We start from the raw sequence: 20,149 nt of genomic DNA on the forward strand, positions 1-20,149 counted from the left end.
TGGCGTTCTTCGCCCCGTCGACCGGCTGATCCTGGCAGCTGATACGTCCAGCACTCCACCCGACGCTTCCCCGGTGCCCTCCTCCGTTCGCACTGCCCTCGCCGACCCACATTGGCGTCGTGCTATGGAGGAGTACGCGGCCCTCTTGGCCAACAACACCTGGGACCTGGTGCCGTGTCCACCAGGCACCAACGTGGTCACCGGCAAGTGGCTATTTCGCCACAAGCTGACCTCGGACGGCTCCCTCGACCGCTACAAGGCCTGTTGGGTCCTTCAGGGCTTCACCCAGCGCCCCGGAGTGGACTACGACGAGACCTTCAGCCCCGTCGTCAAGTTCGCCACTGTCCGCGCCGTCCTCTCCCTCGCCCTCTCCGGCGACTGGGCGATCCATCAGCTCGATGTCAAGAATGCCTTCCTCCATAGCACTCTGACGGAGACTATCTACTGCAGCCAGCCCACCGGCTTTGTCGACGCTAATCGTCCGGATCTGGTCTGCCGGCTGAACCGGTCCTTGTACGGCCTCAAGCAGGCGCCGCGGGTATGGTACAGTCGCTTCGCCTCCTACCTGGCCTCCATCGGCTTCGTCGAGGCCAAGTCGGACACGTCCCTGTTCATCTACCGGCGCGGCGACGACACCGTCTACCTCCTGCTCTACGTCGATGACATTGTGCTCACGGCATCCACCGCCGACCTTCTACATCGCACGATCGTCGCCCTGCAGCGGGAGTTCGCGATGAAGGACCTAGGGCCCCTACACCACTTCCTCGGCATCACCGCCGAGCACCGGCCTCAGGGTCTCTTCCTCCACCAGCGCCAGTACGCCATTGACATCTTGGAGCGGGCTGGCATGTCTGACGGCAAGCCCTGCTCCACACCTGTCGACACTCAGGCGAAGCTCTCTGAGGACGACGGGCCTCCGGTCGCCGACGCGACGTCCTACCGGAGCCTGACCGGCGCGCTCCAGTACCTCACCTTCTCCAGGCCCGACATCGCATACGTCGTCTAGCAGGTGTGCCTGCATATGCACACTCTGCGGGAGCCCCATCTCACTGCGCTCAAGCGGATTCGGAGGACATTTTATGCATCATTGTTTCTCTGCCACGGCAACCGAGAGCAAAAACACCGTCTTCTACCCTGAGTTTGACCCCTCCAGTTTTTCTGTGAAGGATCTGGCCACCAGGACCCCTCTCGCCCGATGTGACAGCGTTGGGCCCCTCTACACGCTCCGGCCTTCTTCCATCGGCGCGTCTCCACCTACCGTGTTGTCTCCACCACCACCTCCACCACTTGGCATCGTCGCCTCGGCCACCCAGGACCTGACGTCATGGCCAAGCTTTCCAGCAGTCTAGATTCTTCTTGTAGTAGGGAACATTTTGAGGGTCTTTGTCATGCTTGTCAGTTAGGCCGATATGCTCGTCTCCGATTTACTACTCGGGCTGAGCAGGCTTTTGACATGGTTCATTATGATCTCTAGACCTCCCTGTACTCAAGTCTTTCTGGATATAAATACTATTTGGTGATTTTGGATGATTTTTCCCATTTTCTTTGAACTTTTCCTCTTCGGTTGAAGTCTAACACATTCACATACGCGTCTCCCTCGACTACGGTCTCCTACTCCGACCATCCCCAACATCGGAGCTCATGGTCTACACCGATGTTGACTGGGTCGGCTGCCCCGACACGCGTCGGTCCACTTCCGGCTATGCCGTGTTCCTGGGCGCCAACCTCGTCTCCTAGGCCACCAAGCGGTAGCTCGTCGTCTACCGCTCCAGCACAGCGGCCGAGTACTGCGTTGTAGCCAATAGTGTGGCGGAGGCCTCTTGGATGCGCCAGCTCCTCCACGAGCTCCACAGTCCCCTTCAACGCGCCACCCTTGTCTACTGCGACAACATCAGCGCCGTCTACCTCTCCACCAATCTCGTGCAGCATCAGCATTCGAAGCACATGGAGATCGACCTGCACTTCGTCCGCGAGCATATCGCTGCAAGTGACGTTCGGGTTCTCAGCGTTCCCACCACGCTGCAGTTCGCCGACATCTTCACCAAGGGGTTACCGTCAAGTGTATTTTTAGACATTCGGTCCAGTCTCAACATCTGTGCAGGATAGAGTTGCGACTGCAGACGGGTGTTAGAATACCTGTTAGGGTTTGGGGTTGTCCCCGTGTAATTACCCCTCTCACCCCTTTATAATGGGCCTAGCCCAGCCACCTCAAGTCTATTAATACAACTCCCCAACCCTATTCCAGGGTTAGGGTTTCCCACAATATGCAAATCTACATCAGTTGCCACAAGACAACAGAAATGTGAAGATATTAGTATAATCAAAGTGCTCCTTGCTCTGAGTCTCACCAATATAACGGCAAACCCAAACAAGGTATTTTCAAAAGCTATAGTCAATAACAAAATAAATACAAAAAAATACTCTGGTCAGAAAATATAATGGGGCAAAGGAACAAGAGCATGTAAAAGCATAAAATAACTTACTGAATCAGATGTTGATTTCTGCTTAGGAATTATCAATGTTGTCACATAAAAGGTTCTCTTTTTCTACAACAAAACATATTGTCAATAATGCAACCAAGTATAGCATTATTTTGTTTGCTTTCAAGGGAGGCACATACCAGAGTACCAGCAAGAATTCCACAGGTTTCCAAATTCTTTGCGGTATTTAACTCAGCGAGCCTCAGGAAACACTCCATTAATGCCACTGGCTGACAAATAGGTAAAAACAAATCATCAGACACAAAAGTCTAGAATGAATCAGATAAGAGTAGAATGTACATAAGAGAACCATCGTATTCATGTACTCCCTCCATCCCTTTTTAAGTGTTGTTCTCGCATATCGAGGAGTCAAATGTATTCAACTTTAACCAAACATATACAAGAGATTACTAATATTTATGGTGTGTAATAAGTATCATTAGATTAATCATTGAATATACTTTTATAATAAACTTATTTGGGGATTGCTACTCGATGCGCGGTAATGGTGTGAGAGCGCACATTGCGGTAGGCTACAAGTCAACCCTAACGGTCGCTCCCCGCGTGGGCGACTCGAGCAGACCAAACCCTTGTCGTCGCCGCCTAGCTCCCCCTGCATTCTCTCCGTCTCGCCGCTGCCAGAGGGGTTGGCTGGGACGCCCGCGCGAGCCCCCAGACGGCGGTGGCAAGGCATCCGCCCAGTTGGCGTTGCAAGCGTCCAAATCCACGCAAGAACTCATGGTCGGGTTGTGGTCATGGTGACCATGGCAGAACCGTGCGCCCACGTGGGCATCGTAGGTGGAGGCACGGTGACGATGGTGATGCCTGCTCGCGGAGCCTCGGCTGTTGGCGGTCCGGACAGATCCGCGTTGTGGCCGGCCGTTGCGGCCCTCTTGCGCGGATCTAGGACAGTTGCTCCTGGAGGCTTAGGGAGGAGCTGCAGGGACCGCACACTGGTTGTTGGGTTGCCGGCGGGGGGTGCGGCGGCCACTGGCCCTCGCTGGCTGACGGCCAGCCCCACGAGTAGTAACAGCACAGCGAAAAACTTCTGGTGGCAGGGGTGAGACCCTCGCGGTGGTTGCGCTCGTCGGCGGTCACAGTGGTGTGCGAGGTGGAGGGCGTAGCGCGCCACATGGGGGTGGTGTTGTGGCTTCGGCTTGGAGCCTTGGACTTGCACTGCTTTGTCTTGTCGTTGCTGTCGTGGTGGCACGACTGATGGCAGCCTGCTTTGCTATTGTTGGCGACGTGGTGGTTGTGCGGCTATCGGCGGCCAAGCGGTGGTTCCCTAGTGACGGCATGGTGGCGTGACCTGTTGGACCAGGCTACCTCTTCGTGGCGTGAAAGCAAGGGTCGAGGCTATGGAACATGCTGGTGGTGGGCGGTGGTAACCATTCGACGGGCTTCTCATCAAAGGGTACAATCAGTGCCCCACCGGAGTGGCTCCACAGCCGTGTGCATTGGGATGGGTGGCTGTGGCGAAAGCCTTGCCCGCTCTCTGAGCCGGTGATGACGATACCGTGGGGCGCCATTTACTTCTTTGGAAGCGTCTATCGACCTGTCTCTTTGCATAGCGTGCTATCTTCCGGGGTGTAAACCCTGACCTTCGGGTCAGGCAACAGCGACGCCATACGTCGCACCATTCCTTGGAGGCGTCGCTTTGGAGGATCGCGCCGGTCGACTTGCTTGGTTATGAGTGTTGCAGCGAAGTCGGAGCTGCTATGTTGTTGAGGTGCGATTTGGCTCGGCAACGATGACGCCCATTGAACTCTTCCGGGTGTTGTTGGTTTTGTTTGTAGGAGTTGGTTTGTGGTCTAGTGTAGGAAGTCGAAGCTACTTAGCCTCGGCGCTAAGCTCGACAACAATGACTTGAGCTGGGCTATAGGGACCGTCGACGAGTTGGTTCGAGTGTTGGCCGACGCGTCTTGATGTCCCAATCCAACCGCTCGATGTTGCTTAGGCCTTTGGCGCTCCGGGTGTCTGCTTGCTCCCGGTGCTCGGCTGTCATGTGCGGACGCACATATGCCAGGCACGGACGCGCCCGCGACGTGTGTCGTGCGGCTGAGCGCTGGGTAGGCGCCGCTGGGATTAGATTACGAAGTTGTTTTGGAAATCTCTAGAATCAAGGAGAGTTGTTTAGATTAGGAAGTTGTTTTGGAAATCCCTAGAATCAAGGAAAGTTGTTTTGGAAATCCCTAGAATCAAGGAGAGTTGTTTTGGAAATCCCTAGAATCAAGGAGAGCCTTCTCCACATCGGTTGGGTCATTGTCTATATATGCTTGTAATCACTTTATAATCAATTAAGCAAGAATTATATCCTTAATCTCTCTCTGTTAAGCCTGCGGTTGAGGGGAATAACCTCACCAGAGAGGACGGCCGATGGCTACGAGCTGCGTAGCCGCGGTCCGGCTAGTCGGGGGCTCGACGCCCTTGACAACCTGTTATCACGATCACATCCAGGGGCGGACCCAGCGGGTGGTCCATATGGGCCACGGCACACCCTAAAATCATATAACGCCCCGTTTGGATCACTGGAATTGAATTCCATTCTAATAATAGTAATTTAGACATATATCAATTAAGCTAATTCACTTTTATATGAAATATATTTGTATACTATTATTAGCAAGATGTCCTAGATATTTATGTGCTATATTTTTACTATAGAGGAGTAGAACGAAGAGTGTCATATAAGTTATAAATTAGAAACAAATTCTAATGATGCATAAAATCATTTCCTATCCTCCACCCTATGAATTTGAGATAAGCTTATATCTGAACTTTGGAAAGTGGTGGAATGCCAAATTCCAAACTAAATAAGTTACTTTATTGAGTGAATTCCCATTCCTTTAAAATGAAGGGATCCAAACGCCCCGTAAGGGTAGTTAGCATAGTGGTGTAAGTACTACCATTTGAACTTGGCAAACAAGGATCGAGTCTTGATGATCTCTATTTTGTGTTTATTTTTTTGATATTTTTTCTAGCACACCCTAAGCTTAGTAGCTGGGCCCGCTCCACCCATTCTTCCACAGACGCCGCCCACCACCCTAGCCCTCCACCATCGCCGCAGTCCTCCACCGCTTGCACGCCGCAGCCATGAGCGATCCAATCATCGTCGATGTGATGGAGATGTTGAAATCCATCACCACGGAGATGAAAACCATGAAGGCCGACATGAAGGCTATGAAGGAGAAGTCGGCCTCGTCGGCGGACAGTGGCGCCGGCGGTCGCCCAGAGGGGCCGCGCGATCTTGATCGCCCCCCAAAATTCCAAGAATTGGATTTTCCCCGCTACGACGGCAAGACCAATCCAATGCTCTTCATCAACAAGTGTGAATCCTATTTTCGCCAACAGCGCACCTTGGCGGAGGAGTGCGTGTGGATGGCCTCGTACAATTTGGAGGTCATCGCGCAACTTTAGTACATCCAAATCCAGAAGGACGAGAGTACGCCGCCGTGGGGTCGATTCAATGAGCTCCTGAACTTGCGGTTTGGGCCTCCCCTCCACTCGGCACCGTTGTTCGAGCTCGCCGAGTCCTAGCGTACAGGGACCGTGGAGTACTCCAATCGCTTACAGGCCCTCCTGCCTCGCGTGGGTCGTCTTGATGAGGCTCAGTGCGTCCTGCCGCCGCTCAGCCACACTGTCCGCATCCACAACCCGGAGACGCTCACGGCCGCCATGAACCTGGCATGCAAGTGGAGTTGATGGAGATCGACCGCCCGGTGCAGCCTCCCCCTCAAGCGCCCCAGCGCGACCACCTTCCCGTTCCCGTGCCCCGGTCAGCGCTCCAAGCGCCCCAACAGCCGCTGGCGCTCCCTGCCCCTCCGGTGGCCGGTCAGCACGGTTGCGGCGAGGGCAACCAGAGGCGCCTCACCCCGAACGAGATGGCGAAACGGTGCCGCCTGGGCCTCTGTTTTAATTGCAATGAAAAATATACCCGTGGCCATAACAGGTTTTGCCGGCGCATCTTCTTCCTTGAAGGCATGGAGATCAAGGACGTCGCGGACGCCGCTGGCAACACGGAGCACGACGCCGAGGCGCCCTGTTTTTCCCTGCAGGCCGTGGCTGGGGTTCCCATGGCGGGCACCATGCAGATCACCGTGGCACTAGGCGCAGCGTCCCTCGTCGCCCTACTCGACTCCGGCAGCACGCACAACTTCATCTCGGAGGAGGCGATGCGGCGCTCCGGTCTACCCCTCCGCCAACGCCCCTGCCTCACAGCCTTGGTCGCCAATGGCAAGCGGGTCACCTGCGTCGGCATCATCCGCGACACGCCCCTTCTCATCGACAACGATTCGTTCCCGACAGACCTCTACGTCATGCCACTGGCGGGTAGGACGTCGTCTTCGGCACCCGGTGGCTCGGCGAGTTGGGGCCCATTGTTTGGGACCTCCGCCACCGACGCATGTCCTTCCAGCGCCAGGGGCGCCCCGTCTCCTGGACCGGCGTAGCCAGCCCCTCCGTGCCGGCCCTGGGCGCAACAACAGAGGTTGGTCCCCTCTTGGAGGCACTGCTGCTTTCGTTTGGGGGGCTCTTCGCGGACCACGTCGGTCTGCCCCCCAAGCATGTGCACGACCACCGCATTATTCTCAAGCCCGACGGCCAGTCGGTCGCCGTCCACCCTTACCGGTACCCCGCGGCGCACAAGGACAAGCTGGAGCAGTAGTGTGCCGCCATGATTGATCAAGGGATCGTCCGCCTCAGCGACTCGCCGTTCTCGCCGCATGTCCTCCTCGTCAAGAAGCCCGATGGTTCATGGCGCTGAACACGCTCACCGTCAAGGATGCTTTCCCGATCCCGGTGGTCGACGAGCTCCTCGATGAGCTCCATGGCGCCAAGACCAAGCTGGACCTCCGATCCGGGTACCAACAGGTGTGCATGTACCCGAAGGACGTGCACAAGACGGCGTTCCGCACCCACGACGGCCAGTACGAGTTCCTGCTGATGGCGTTCGGGTTGTGCAACGCCCCGGCGACATCTCAGGGCTTTGATGAACGACGTGCTCCGCCCGTTCCTGCACCGCTTTGACCTGGTATTTTTTTACGATATTCTAATTTACAGCAAGACGTGGGCTGATCATCGTCGCCAGCTCTGAGCGGTCCTTGACGAACTATGCCGCCACCAACTCTTCGTCAAGCGCACCAAGTGCTCTTTTGGTGCTTCCTCCGTCACCTACCTCGACCATGTCATATCCGCGGCGGGTGTGGCCATTTCCCCAGCCAAGGTGCAGGCGATCCATGATTGGCCGGCTCCATGTTTGCCTCGGGCTGTGCGCGGTTTCCTCAGCCTCGTCGGGTACTACCGCAAGTTCGTCCACAACTACGGGGCGATCGCGGCACCACTGACCGCCCTACTCAAGGAGGGCTTCTCCTGGGACAACGTGGCGGTCGCGGCATTCACAACGCTCAAGGCCGTCGTCACGTTCGCCCACGTTCTCGCCATGCCCGACTTCGCCAAGTTGTTCACCGTCGAGTGCGACGCGTCGTCGTTCGGCTTCGGCGCGGTCCTGGTCTAGGAGGGCCATCTGGTCGCCTTCTTCAGCAGGCCTGTGGCGCCGCGCCACCGCTCGCTAGCCGCCTACGGGCGTGAGCTCATCAGCCTCGTCCAGATGGTACGGCATTGGCGCCCGTATCTCTGGGGGCGCTTCATCATCAAAACCGACCACTACAGCCTGAAGTACCTCCTCGATCAACGCCTCACCACGATCCCTCAGCACGACTGGGTCGGCAAGCTCCTGGGCTTCGATTTCTCGGTGGAGTACCGGTCGGGCGCCATGAACGTCGTCGTCGTCGCCCTCTCCCACCGCGACAATGACGTAGGGGAGGTGATGGCTATTTCGGCGCCCCGCTTTGACTTCATTAAGCGCCTCCGCCACGCCCAGGCCACTGATCCGGCCCTGGTCGCCATCCACGATGAGGTCCGGGCTGGCACCCACGCCGCTCCATGGGCGCTGGTAGACGGCATGGTCGCCCTCGACGGCCGCCTGTACGCTGCTGCAGGAGCAGTCCACAACGACGGTCATGAGGGCATCCACCGCACCCTCCATAGGCTCCGATGGATTTTCATTTTCCCAACATCCGTTGCTTGGTGCAGCATTTCGTGACGGCCTACGTCACCTATCAGCAGTACAAGTCCGACCACCTCAGGCCAGCCAGTCTGCTGCAGCCGCTGTCGGTTCCATCTGCTGTGTGGGCTGACATCGGCATTGACTTCATCAAGGCGCTGCCCAAGGTGCAAGGCAAGACTGTCATCCTCTCCGTCGTGGATCGCTTCAGCAAGTACTGCCATTTCATCCCCCTGGCGCACCCCTACACCGCTGAGTCCATCGCTCACACCTTCTTCACCGACATCATTCGCCTCCATGGCGTTCCGCAGTCCATCGTCTCAGACCGCGATCCAGTGTTCACCTCGGCGTTCTGGCAGGAACTCATGTAGCTCACTGAGACGAAGCTCTACATGTCGTCCGACTTTCACCCGCAGACGGACGGGCAGACCGAGGCCGCCAACCGGGTCATCGTCATGTATTTGCGCTGCTTCACCGGCGACCGTCCTCGGCAGTGGCTCCGTTGGCTGCCATAGCGGAGTACACCTACAACACTGCCTATCAGTCATCGCTCCGCGAAACTCCATTTCGTGTGGTCTATGGCCGGGACCCCCCAACCATCTGCTCCTATGAGCCCGGTGAGACCCGTGTCGCAGCGGTCGCTCATGAGATGGAGGAGTGCGCTGCCTTCCTCGACGACATCCGCTATCACCTTGAACAGGCACAGGCGGTCCAGAAGCACGTCTATAACCAGCACCACAGGCCGGTGTACTTCCAGGTCGGCAATTGGGCTCTTCTTCGCCTTTGGCAGCGGACAGCAGCATCCCTCCCACGCTCGGCAATAGGGAAGCTCAAGCCGCGATACGTCGGGCGTACCAGGTGGTGGAGCTCATCAACGAGGTGGCGGTGCGGCTGTGGTGCCTGCAAGCCCGGGTGACTCGAACTCGGCTGGCCCGGGGAGTGCGCCAGGTGCTCGTTGAATGGTAGGGTGAACCACCTATTTCGGCTACATGTGAGGATCTGGACGACTTCCAGGCTCGAGGACGAGTTGTGGCTCCATGCTCGTTGGTGAAGAATCGGATCTACCTCGTGTAGGGTGTGTCGAGGCTGGGCAGCGATGGCGCACTGTGGTCTTCCGTCTTGTGTGTCGGTGTTTGGTGTAGGCGTCATCGAGTTCCTTTAGCCATGTGCAGCCCGGCTTGGGAAGTCGGAGTTGTTCGTCCCTTGTGTTGAGCTCAGCAACGATGACTCTGGACGGGATTTGTGTGTGAGGCTACCGATGTCTGGGTTGTTTGAGGCGGCCTTCCGTTGGTTTCGCTGTCGTGCACTCTATGTAAGTTTTGGGCCCAGTTTTTCCTTAAAACAGGATCAATTCCATTCTTCTTATTGAGAGGCAGAGCTCCTGCCATAATGTTTCAAAAAAGTAAACTTATTTGGAGATATAAATATTACAATACTTTCTATAAATATAGTCAAACTTAAGAAAGTTTGAGTGGCACGAAAATCTAGTTTGTTAGAATAGAATGTGCTTGTATATCAGGCTACTGTCGTATCAGGTCAGGAGTCTGTTGTTTTATAATAGAGGAAGACCTTAACCAACTCTAATTAAAGGTAGGATGGAATCAGGTTTCATCTGTCCAGAGATAGCATAGTTAATATAGAAGTCAATTAAGGTAGTTGTGCTCGAATTGGACTCCATGTCATGTAGTAACCTGATGGCTTGAAGCAAGACACAACCTAGTTATGTTTGCAAGCTAGACAAAGCTATTTATGGCCTGAAGCAAGCTCTCAGGGCCTAGTATTCTTAACTAAGTGAGAAATTGCTGCACCTAGGCTTTCAGGCTTCAAAGGCAAACACTTCTATGATCTTATACGAGGAAGGTGTTACTATATTTCTCTTGATCTATGTTAATGACATCATTGTTGCTAACTCTTCATAGGATGTTATCGATGTTATGCTTGTTATGGCTCTGGTGGTACAGGGGTAGCGGTGGAATAGGCACAGGGCCCTTGCTGCGTCGGAAGGGGTGATCGTCGGCAAGGTGCCTCTGATCTATGGTGGACAGCAAGGAGAGAGACTAGAGCAGCACAGAAAGGTATTAGATTAAACTTCCTTATTGCCTTCTTTATTCCATCTGTTTACATTAAATAGTCCTCCTAGGGACTGGCGGCTTATCCGCCCAAGCTTGTCCCTATTTCCTCTCAACTACTTTCTCCTACTCTTTCTCATCTATCTCAACTAAATCTATTAACTCTATCTATTTCTGTGGTGGTCGGCGCTTATAGACTACGCCCCACATAACATCTCTCCCCCCATTGAGAAGCAGCTCGTCCTCGAGCTGGAATTGTGGGTATATCTAGAGAAAGGAGTCCAGATCTTCCCACGTGGTTGCAAAGCATGGTAGGGATTCCCACTGGAGGTTTGTCGAACGCTGCAAGCCACTCTGACCTTTAGGGCTTTAGCAGGTTGTGAATGAATAGAACCATGATAATTTGGTGGCAGTGGCGGTGGTGATGCTGGTGGAGGACCCACGTACTTCTTCAGGAGGCCGACATGGAACACGTTGTGTACCGCTACCGTGCGCCCTCTGGGAGTTCGAGGCGGTAGACTACCTTGTTCACCACGGTTGCCACCTTGTATGGCCCATAGTAGCGTGGTCGGAGTTTGTCGTGTGTTGTTGCCGGCAGGGACACTGGAGTACGATGGTGGATTCTGAGCCACGCGCACAATGAGAAGGATAGCTCCCTATGGTTGCGGTCATACGTGTGTTTCGCGACTGCATGAGCTTGCTCGAGCCGCGCGCGCACATCCGCTAGGAATTCCTCACGTTCCTTCATTGCTTGTATCACGGCCGAAACCTGGCACTCGCCGAGATCGTATTATTGGATTGCTGGTGGGTCCCGACCATAGACGACACGGTATGGAGTGTCCTTCAGGGCGGAGTGGGAGGATGTGTTGTAGACAAATTCCGCCCAAGGTAGCCACTGAAGCCACTGGCGAGGACAATCTCCTGTCAAACACCAAAGATACATACCAATCGCCTTGTTAACAGCCTTAGTCTGGTCGTCCGACTCGGGGTGAAACGCCGAGCTCATGTGATGCTTCACGCCCAGCAGCTTGAAGAACGTCGTCCAAAATGTGGACGTGAAGACCGGGTCACGATCTGAGACAATCGACGTCGACAGCCCGTGCAGTCATACGATGTCGGAGAAGAAGGCTACCACCATGGTCTCTGCCGAGTAGGGGTGTTGGAGTGCGATGTAGTGTGCTGACTTGGAGAACCGATCCACCACTGAGTATGACCGACTTGCCGCCCACCTTTGGTAGTCCTTCCACAAAGTCCATGGAGATGTCAGACCAGACGGATGTTGGTACTAGCAGGGGAAGGAGAAGTCCGACTGGATGGAGGTGTTCAATCTTGTTCCGCTGGCACGTGATGTGGTGGCGGACCATATACTGGATGATGGTGCACGTGTGCGGCATGTAGTAGTCGCGGCGAAACCGGTGGAGGGTCTTTTCTGCGCCTTCATGCTCGAAGTCGTGGGTGGCCGCCAGAACCGCCTAGAGTATGTTGGAGTTGGATGGTAGGTAGGAGCGATCGTTGAAGAAGACGATGTCATCGACAACGTCCATGGTGTGGTACGAGTGCCTGCTTGGATCTCGTCACGAAGGGCAACCAGGCTCAGGTGAGTTGTTGCGGCCTAGCAAAGGTCGCCGAACACCTGGAACGTCGGCCCAAAAAGTGTGTAGAGGCCGTTGTTGTCGATGTCGCAGCGAGACAGGGCATCAGCCAAGGTTTTAAAGTCGTCCGACTAATCGTGATAGTTGCGATTAGTCGGCCTTATCGCTAGTCCGAGCTCGATTAGGGTCTCCGACTCGACTAGATCGACTAGGTAGTGATTAGTCGTCCTAGTCGCCGACTAATCGCGATTAGTCGTCCGACTAGGGGTTATGGTCGACTAGTTATGCATGTTTTGGGTCACTAATCCGACCTCTATTATGTGGGTCAGCCCACCATCTGTACACAACACAAACATTGTTTTGTCCTACGCCCCTGCCTGTACCAATATGGTACACACTGTTGCGCGTGCGCCCTTCCCCAGCACTGCCACCCCTTCTCCATGGCAGTCGATAACTAATCGCGATTAGTCACCTTATCGGTGCTCCGGCGACTAGAGTCGACTAGCCGACTTTAAATCCTTAGCGTCAGCCACCCCGTTCGTGCACCCCGGCCAATACTCCACCCTGAAGTCGAAGCCCAACAACTTGCTTACCCAATGGTGTTGGGGGATGGTCGCTAGTCATTGGTCCAAGAGGTACTTCAAGTTGTAGTGATCCGTCCGTATGGAGAATGACCGTCCCCATTGGTACGGTCGTCAATGTCGCGCTGCTTGGACAAGGCTGATGAGCTCTTGCTCATACGCGGTGAGGCCACGGTGCTGTGGCGCCAGTGCACAGCTGAAGTAGGCCACCGATCCCGCCTCCTGGTGCAAGACGGCTCCGCACCCTGCGCCCGAGGCATCGCATTCAACTGTGAACACCTACCCAAAGTCCGGGAGAGTGAGGACCAGTGCTGTCGTGAGGGCTGTCTTAAGGCGTTGGAACGCCTCTGTTGCCTAGTCCTTCCAAGGAAGCTATTTTTCTTGAGGGCGGTCAGGGGCGCCGCAATCTTGTTGTAGCCATGGATGAACTTCCGGTAGTGCCCGGCGAGACCTAGGAAGCCGCACAGGGCACATACTGACTGAGGTGTCGATCAGTCCAATACCGCTTGCACTTTAGTCGTGTCCATGGCTACTCCGGCTGCCGAGACAATGTGGTTGAGGTAGGAGACGAACGAGGCGCCACAGGAGCATTTGGAGCGCTTTAGCACCAGTGATCGGAAACGGTTCCCATTTGTCAATAGGCTGCCAGTTCGCCGAGTGGGCATGATCGCAGGGGGGTCCAAATCAGAGATTTAGGAGTTCAGAGAAGCACCGCCATGACAGTGTGCCTTCTTCCTAGTGGAGTTGCATGTACAATTGTTGTGCCGCGTGCTCCAGTTGTAGGAGGCCATCCAAACCTACTCCCCTAGAACAATCCTTTGTTGGAAGGACTCGCATTTGTTGGTGAGGAGAAGGGGGTTTGTCTTGCCATCATATCGGGGAAAATCCAGGTGGAGTCTGGGTGGGAGATTCTCTGGGTCAGGGGCATGGCCGTTGGAACCCTGTGGTTGACGTGATTGTGTGGGATGATCTCCTACTGAAGGAGATCCAATCTAGCGATGGCGGTTTGGTTGTCCTGATGTTGTCGTTCTAGTCGTTGGATGGCAGTATGCATGGAGTCCAGGGCCTTCAGCTTCTAGTTAATGCCTTCCAGGGGGCGGGCAACAGGATTGTTGTTTTCTAAGGAGGTCATGGTGGTGGTGGTGGGTTTAGGGTTTTAGGCTGGGTAACCTGGTCTCCGAATACCAAGGTGTTACGGCTCCGGTGGTACGGGGGTAGTGGCGGTGGAATAGGCGCAAGGCCCTTGTTGCGCAGGAAGAGGCGATCGTCGGCGTCGGCGAGGTGCCTCCGATCTATGGTGGACAGTAAGGAGGGAGACTAGAGAAGCAGAGAAAGGTATTAGATTAAACTTCCTTGTTGCCTTCTTTATTCCATCTGTTTACATTAAATAATCCTCCTAGGGAACGGCGGCTAATCTGCCCAGCTTATCCCTATTTCCTCTCAACTATTTTCTCCTACTTTCTCATCTATCTCAACTAAATCAATCTATTAACTCTATCTATTTCTGTTGTGGCCGACGCTTGTAGACTGTGCCCCACATAACAATGCTTATAGGCTTGAGAGTTGATTGTGTGTTGAAAGACCTAGGGTAGCTACACTCTTTTTTAGCGTCGAGGTTCAAACAACTGATGGTATTCATTTGTCTCAGACTAAGCATGCTTAAATTTTCTCAATAGAGTTGGAATGATGAATTGCAAACTTACTCACCACAACTTTGCTTAATACTTCAGAAAAATTGAGGATTGGTGAAGGCGAGTTGCTAGATCCAGAAGATGTAACAAGGTACAGGAGCATTGTGGGTGCCTTACAGACTTGGCTCTGACACAACCTGACTTATGTTTTTCAGTCAATAAGGTGTGTCGATTTTTGCATGCACTCACCACTCATCATTGGAGTGATGTGAAGAGGATTCTAAGGTATATCAAGTTTACTCTTGAAGATGGTGTAAAAATTGTAAGTATCCTTCTATGCTTGTGAGTGCCTTTTCTTATGTAGATTGGCCCGGTGATATTGATGATAGACGCTCTACAGGAGGTTTTGAAGTATATCTTGGTAGGAATGTGGTGTTCTAGTGTAATCGCAAGCAGCCCACAGCCTCAAGGTCTAGTGCTGAAGCTGAATATAAAGCTATATCCAGCGGCACTACAAATTGATGTGGGTGCATTCACCTTTACAAGAGTTGAAGATTTCTTGTCCTCCTGCTGCAAGGATTTGGTGTGACCATGTTGGAGCAACCTATCTTACAGCAAATCTAATGTTTCATAGTCGCATGAAGCATGTTGAGATTGATTTTCGTTTTATGGGAGAGTAGCTAGAGCACTTGTGAAGGTCAGAAACATATCTAGATAAGATCAAGTTGCAGATGGCTTTACCAAACCAAGGCATTATGTAGAAGCTAGCTTTATTTAGAGACAATCTTAATTTGTGTAAGTTATGATTGGAGGAGATGTTATAATTGCTTGTATATCAGGCTACGACCATATCAGATCAAGGGTCCACACGGTTGTTCTATAATAGAGGAAGATCTTAATTGACTCTGATTAAAGATAGGATAGAATCAGGTTTGATTTGCCCCAGAGTTAGATAGGAGTCGGTTAAGGTAGTTATACCCTAGTTGGACTCCCTGTCATGTTGTAATCTTGTTGGAAATATTCTGCCCTATATATTCAACCCCTCAACTTAATTGGTCATGAGGGACAGCTTAAACCTGGTACAGTGTTTTCTTACATAGGCGACACTTGAAAAGGGATGGAGGGAGTATTCACTTAAATATAGTGAACTTTGGGCAGAAGAAAAAGGAAACTGCATTTTGAACTTACCACATGCAAATTCTGATAGCGTCCGGTTGCAGATGTAGCAAGTCCTGGTCTTGGATCAGCAACTCTTGATGGAGGAATTTGACCATGCTCAGGGTGCACTTGAGCTAGGACAGGTGGGGGAGAAGGTTGTCTAATATTCAGGTGAGAGAACTCTGCTTCCAAACCAGGAGACACTGAGGCTGGTTCTAATGGTAATGACCACCTGCCATCATCAAGCGATAGAACAGACAGCATATCGTCACTTTTGCCCTGAGATGCTGTACTGGGACCACGCAAACCATCTTGGTTCAAGGTTGTTGGCATTAAACTGCAGAAGCAAGCAAAAGATAAGGTCATTTCATCTGAAAGTAACTCATAAGTCATATAGCTACATATAGCAGTTAGTATGGAGTGACTTTCTTAGAATAAGCTAAATACTATCGAAGTTCTCACCTAGAAATGTCACTTTGGGTTAATTCAGGATTATGTGGATACTCAATCTGCGGCAGGCATTAGTGAAATACAAATGTCAATCGAATGCTATGCTCTCCAAATACGTAATGAAATGTAAATAGAATAAAACAAAATAGATATACCCTGATACCAGTAACAGGTCTTGCCCATTGACCCAGATTCCCCTGAAGCCCATTAGGTCCTAGTATCGAGTGTCTCGATAATGTTTCCTCTTTTGGATACAGCATGTTGGTAGATCTGCATATATAATTGCAAGGTAAATTAGCATATATAATTGTATGTCCTGAGCAGTCGGATAGACGTTATGGGCCAGCAGTGTGAGGCCCATTAGAATTAGGGATTTAGGGTTAGAGATAAGATGAGCCATCTTTATTAGGCATATAGTAAGCCTCCCAATATAAGCAGAGTTGATGTATATCAATCAAAGCCAAGCAAGAAATTATCTGGAGAGATCCTCAAATATAAATATCTAGAGGAAAGCTGGATACGAGGAAACAAATTGCATAGGGAGCCAAGGAAAGCAGATAGTTAATCAAGCATAAAGTACATCACACTTGCCTCACAAACAAAATGCATTGCATGATGACCCAATCCTAGACAATGCTGTAAATATCATCAAGAGACTGATGAAGATAGCAAGGCAAAATCATACAGGTTATTAATAAAATGGATGAAAAGCAAATGTGACCATAGGATCATATGGGCTATTCTCGAAAAATTATGCTAGTGCAATTAGAAGTAATAGATGTAAAACATGTCAATGTGCACAGTTGCAGATTTGTGGGAAAAAATATATGATCATAGGTGCACTGTGAAAAAAAGATTGTGTAGAATGTAGATATTTTTTAGAACATTGTGTCCTACTTCTATTCTTACAAAGCACATGTGATAATTTCTTTAGCACATGACAATTTCTCATCTATGATCTTTTTTATGCGCACAAATAAAATGATCCAATTCAATAAAATGCTTCAACACCTAGTTTCTAAAAAATATTTTAAGAATACAACTCAAACTATTGCAGTGAGGACAGGTGGTTTTAAAGCTACCATGAACAGTTATAGTAGCCAGGCAATCCCTATTGTCCTAATCGATGTACATCCCATCAAGATACTGAAATAATTAAGGTAAGCCAGTGAACAATTCTCAACTGGTCTTTTATAATTATGCAAGCACATGGCTGTCCCAAACTTTTCAATCTGAAATCCCATATATCTACTCATCTAATTACAACTTTAGGAAAATTTATGTTGATTGTATCACACATGATCAGGCCAAAGTGGGGCCTTACGGTTTCATAGCATGTCTATAAGGTTGAACATTCTGCGACATAGCTGCTTGATGCTTTGAACCAGGTAATGGTTTCTGCAGTAGTCTAGTAGGGCTTCCAGACAAGGACTGTAAAAGAAGGGAAACATTAGCAAGATTCCTTGAACAAGCAAGTAACAGTTTAGAGCACATTGTCCCTTCCTTTGATACTGGATTGGAACATTAAGGAGGGAAAATGTAGGACAATGACGTGCATACCTTCGACACATATGGGCCTGGGGTATGGTGCTCCAACTCACTACTTGCAGCATAGGTTCCATATACACCATTAGGTTCATCTGCACCCCTGCTATTACCGGTGGCAATTTGTTGCTGCACAACTGGCTTAAGGGACTCTAGCTCATTGACAATACCAAGAATTTTCTACAACAAAACAGAAAACAGTTTTAATCACTCAGCAAAAAGAACTTCTGGAAACTATGCTTGGGTTCAACAACGCACTGTGATCCTTAAGTATTTGTATTCTGCATTGTAGACACGATAGCTTGCATGTTCCAAGAAAAAACAGAAAGTATTGCATTGTTCACTTTTTCCAGCATAACAATTTCCTGTCTACAGTAAGAACACTAGAAAAAAAAAGAGATGATCTAAGCTCAGCAAGGCAATACCTCAGAGTTGTGTGGGCCTTTCTTCAGGAATTCCTTTTCTCTAGCCTTAAATGCATTATAATCGCGATGTTTGGGTATGGTCTCAAGCAACAAGCTGTCAATAAGCAGAGATAAAATTAACATCCAAACTGATAATATTAAGAAATTGACAAGATTCCAGTATACACCTCACCTCGAGTATCTCAGGAGGAGGATGTAGAGGTCCAGAACATTCTTCTCTTCTCGATACACATTAGCCTGCGGGCACCACATAAAAAGACCAGAATTAACAAATATACCAGCTAACTACCCGTACTTAGGGCATCGCAGCGAAATAAGTCCAATAGTTAACGAAACGCGCGCTCGAATCCAGAGCTACTACCACTATTAGACGCAAAGCTAATAGCTCCAGCAAAAGAAGGCCATGGGATCGATCAAAGGGCACCTGGCGGAGGAGGTTGTCAGCGATGCGGAAATAGTAGTGGATGCTTATGCGGTGGTCCACGGCGATAGGCCGCGCCATGGACTCGATGCATACGTCTCTCCTAGTGCCGTGAGATAGTTCCGAAGCCATCTCAGGTGGGGTGGGACTGACTCCGCGGCAGGCCAGGCGATGGATCTCCGCTTCAACCCGCTACGGCAGCGCAAAAGTCGACGGGCGATCACGGACACGGAAGCGGGGTAGGACGGGCGTGCTTGAAGGAAAACGTGGGAAGGAGAAGGGGAATGTCGCGTTGATGTGCTTAGAAAATTGGAATTCTATCAAACTAAGGATTCGCTCCAATGATATTATGAGAACACGCTTCGTTATTACGTCATTCTAAAACATTGACTTATAGATAAAATATCATTTAGGGGGTTATTTGACAAATGTATCAACTGATTGAACTGTTTTACCCCTAAACTAAACTGCAGTCGCTCGTTCTCTGTCTCCCGTCGCTCAAAACACTTCATTCTCTCTGTTCTCCTCTCGCTCGTTCTCTTGGTTCTGGACCGCGCCTGGGCTCCAGCACGCCGCACGCGGCGAGCTCCAGCGTAAGCTCTGAATTTTTTTCTATGTATCCTAGCGTCAGGTTCCAAGCTGATGACCACAGCTCAAACATCCTGACCACAGCTTAATAACAGAAGATATGCACACTAACAACTTCTGAATTTTTGTTTTAAATAGCAGCACACTAATAGTTCATGATCTTGAATATAACAGCACACATTTGTTTCATTCCAAAGTACCTAGCACAACAAAGAGAACCACAAAGAGAACGACAAAAATCCTTGAATGGTCCATCTCCCAGCAACACCTTATTAGGAGAACTAAAATATTGGATAACACATAAAACAACTACTTATTAGACTTTCTTCAGCTTCCTTGGTGTGAGCTTCTTCACTAGCATCTTCTTAGGAGTTGTATTCTTGACAGGTGACTGGACATCTCCCAGCAACATAGCAAGCTTGCTGAAAAAATGAAGAACAATATAATTTAATGACACAACTAGTTGCGACTTGATACAACATAATTGTAATTACCTCCTAGTGACTCTGATTGGGCTGTCTTGTAAAATAGACTCTCTTGTTGGTGTAACCGGAAGAAAAACTTCCAGTTGGACATCAGCTTCACTTTGGACAACACCATGATCTTGAACAATTTCAAGTTCGACATTAGCTTCACCTTAGACAGCACCTTGACCTTGGACACTTTGTTGAAGTCGAGTTTTGGGGATTTTGGCATTATCCCCATACTTTGTTCTATTCATGCGAGGCTTTCTCTTCCTACAAGTTGGACAGCACAGTTAGATACAAATATAACAGTGCACATGTTCAAATTAGACATTTCATCACTTACCTTTTCTTTGTTCCGTTCAATGGGCACTTGTAGCTAGTTTCACTGTGACCTAATTCTCCACATCTTTTGCACTTTATTTTGCCTCTAATCATCTTTCTTTTCCCCTTCTCAGATTGGTTTGAACCCTCCATGTCAGCTTCTAGTACTGCATTCTTGTCAGCTTCCTTGCCTTTCTCTGTAGCTACTTTTTTCCCTTTGCTATTCCCACCTTCCAAACAACTCTTAATTCTTAGTTTCTTATACATTCCTTTACCTCTCTTGTCAAGTGGTGCAGCAACCGCATAGGGTAGATCCACTGTTGGTCATTGACACTTATCAGGTAGTGGTTCAATTATTCT

General features: G+C 50.8%; 1 protein-coding gene across 2 annotated transcripts in view; it reads right to left on the reverse strand.

Moving 5' to 3' along the window:
* Positions 1-18,785, reverse strand: part of LOC100284313 (mov34/MPN/PAD-1 family protein) — a 31,470-nt gene extending 12,685 nt beyond the window's left edge. The window contains exons 1-10 of one of the 2 annotated variants that reach the window (NM_001157208.2): positions 18,417-18,714; positions 18,165-18,229; positions 17,993-18,086; positions 17,583-17,747; positions 17,347-17,453; positions 16,178-16,292; positions 16,035-16,081; positions 15,603-15,909; positions 2,621-2,710; positions 2,484-2,546 (exon numbers count right to left, since the gene is read on the reverse strand). In NM_001157208.2, the coding sequence (NP_001150680.2) occupies positions 2,484-2,546; positions 2,621-2,710; positions 15,603-15,909; positions 16,035-16,081; positions 16,178-16,292; positions 17,347-17,453; positions 17,583-17,747; positions 17,993-18,086; positions 18,165-18,229; positions 18,417-18,545 (1,182 nt within the window). In that variant the 5' untranslated portion in view covers positions 18,546-18,714. Of the gene's footprint in view, positions 1-2,483; positions 2,547-2,620; positions 2,711-15,602; positions 15,910-16,034; positions 16,082-16,177; positions 16,293-17,346; positions 17,454-17,582; positions 17,748-17,992; positions 18,087-18,164; positions 18,230-18,416 lie in introns of both variants that reach the window. The other variant, XM_020542164.3, reaches the window with a different exon arrangement.
* Positions 18,786-20,149: the final 1,364 nt, after the last annotated feature.

Source organism: Zea mays, chromosome 8 (assembly GCF_902167145.1).
Source record: "Zea mays cultivar B73 chromosome 8, Zm-B73-REFERENCE-NAM-5.0, whole genome shotgun sequence".
Classification (NCBI taxonomy): domain Eukaryota; kingdom Viridiplantae; phylum Streptophyta; class Magnoliopsida; order Poales; family Poaceae; genus Zea; species Zea mays.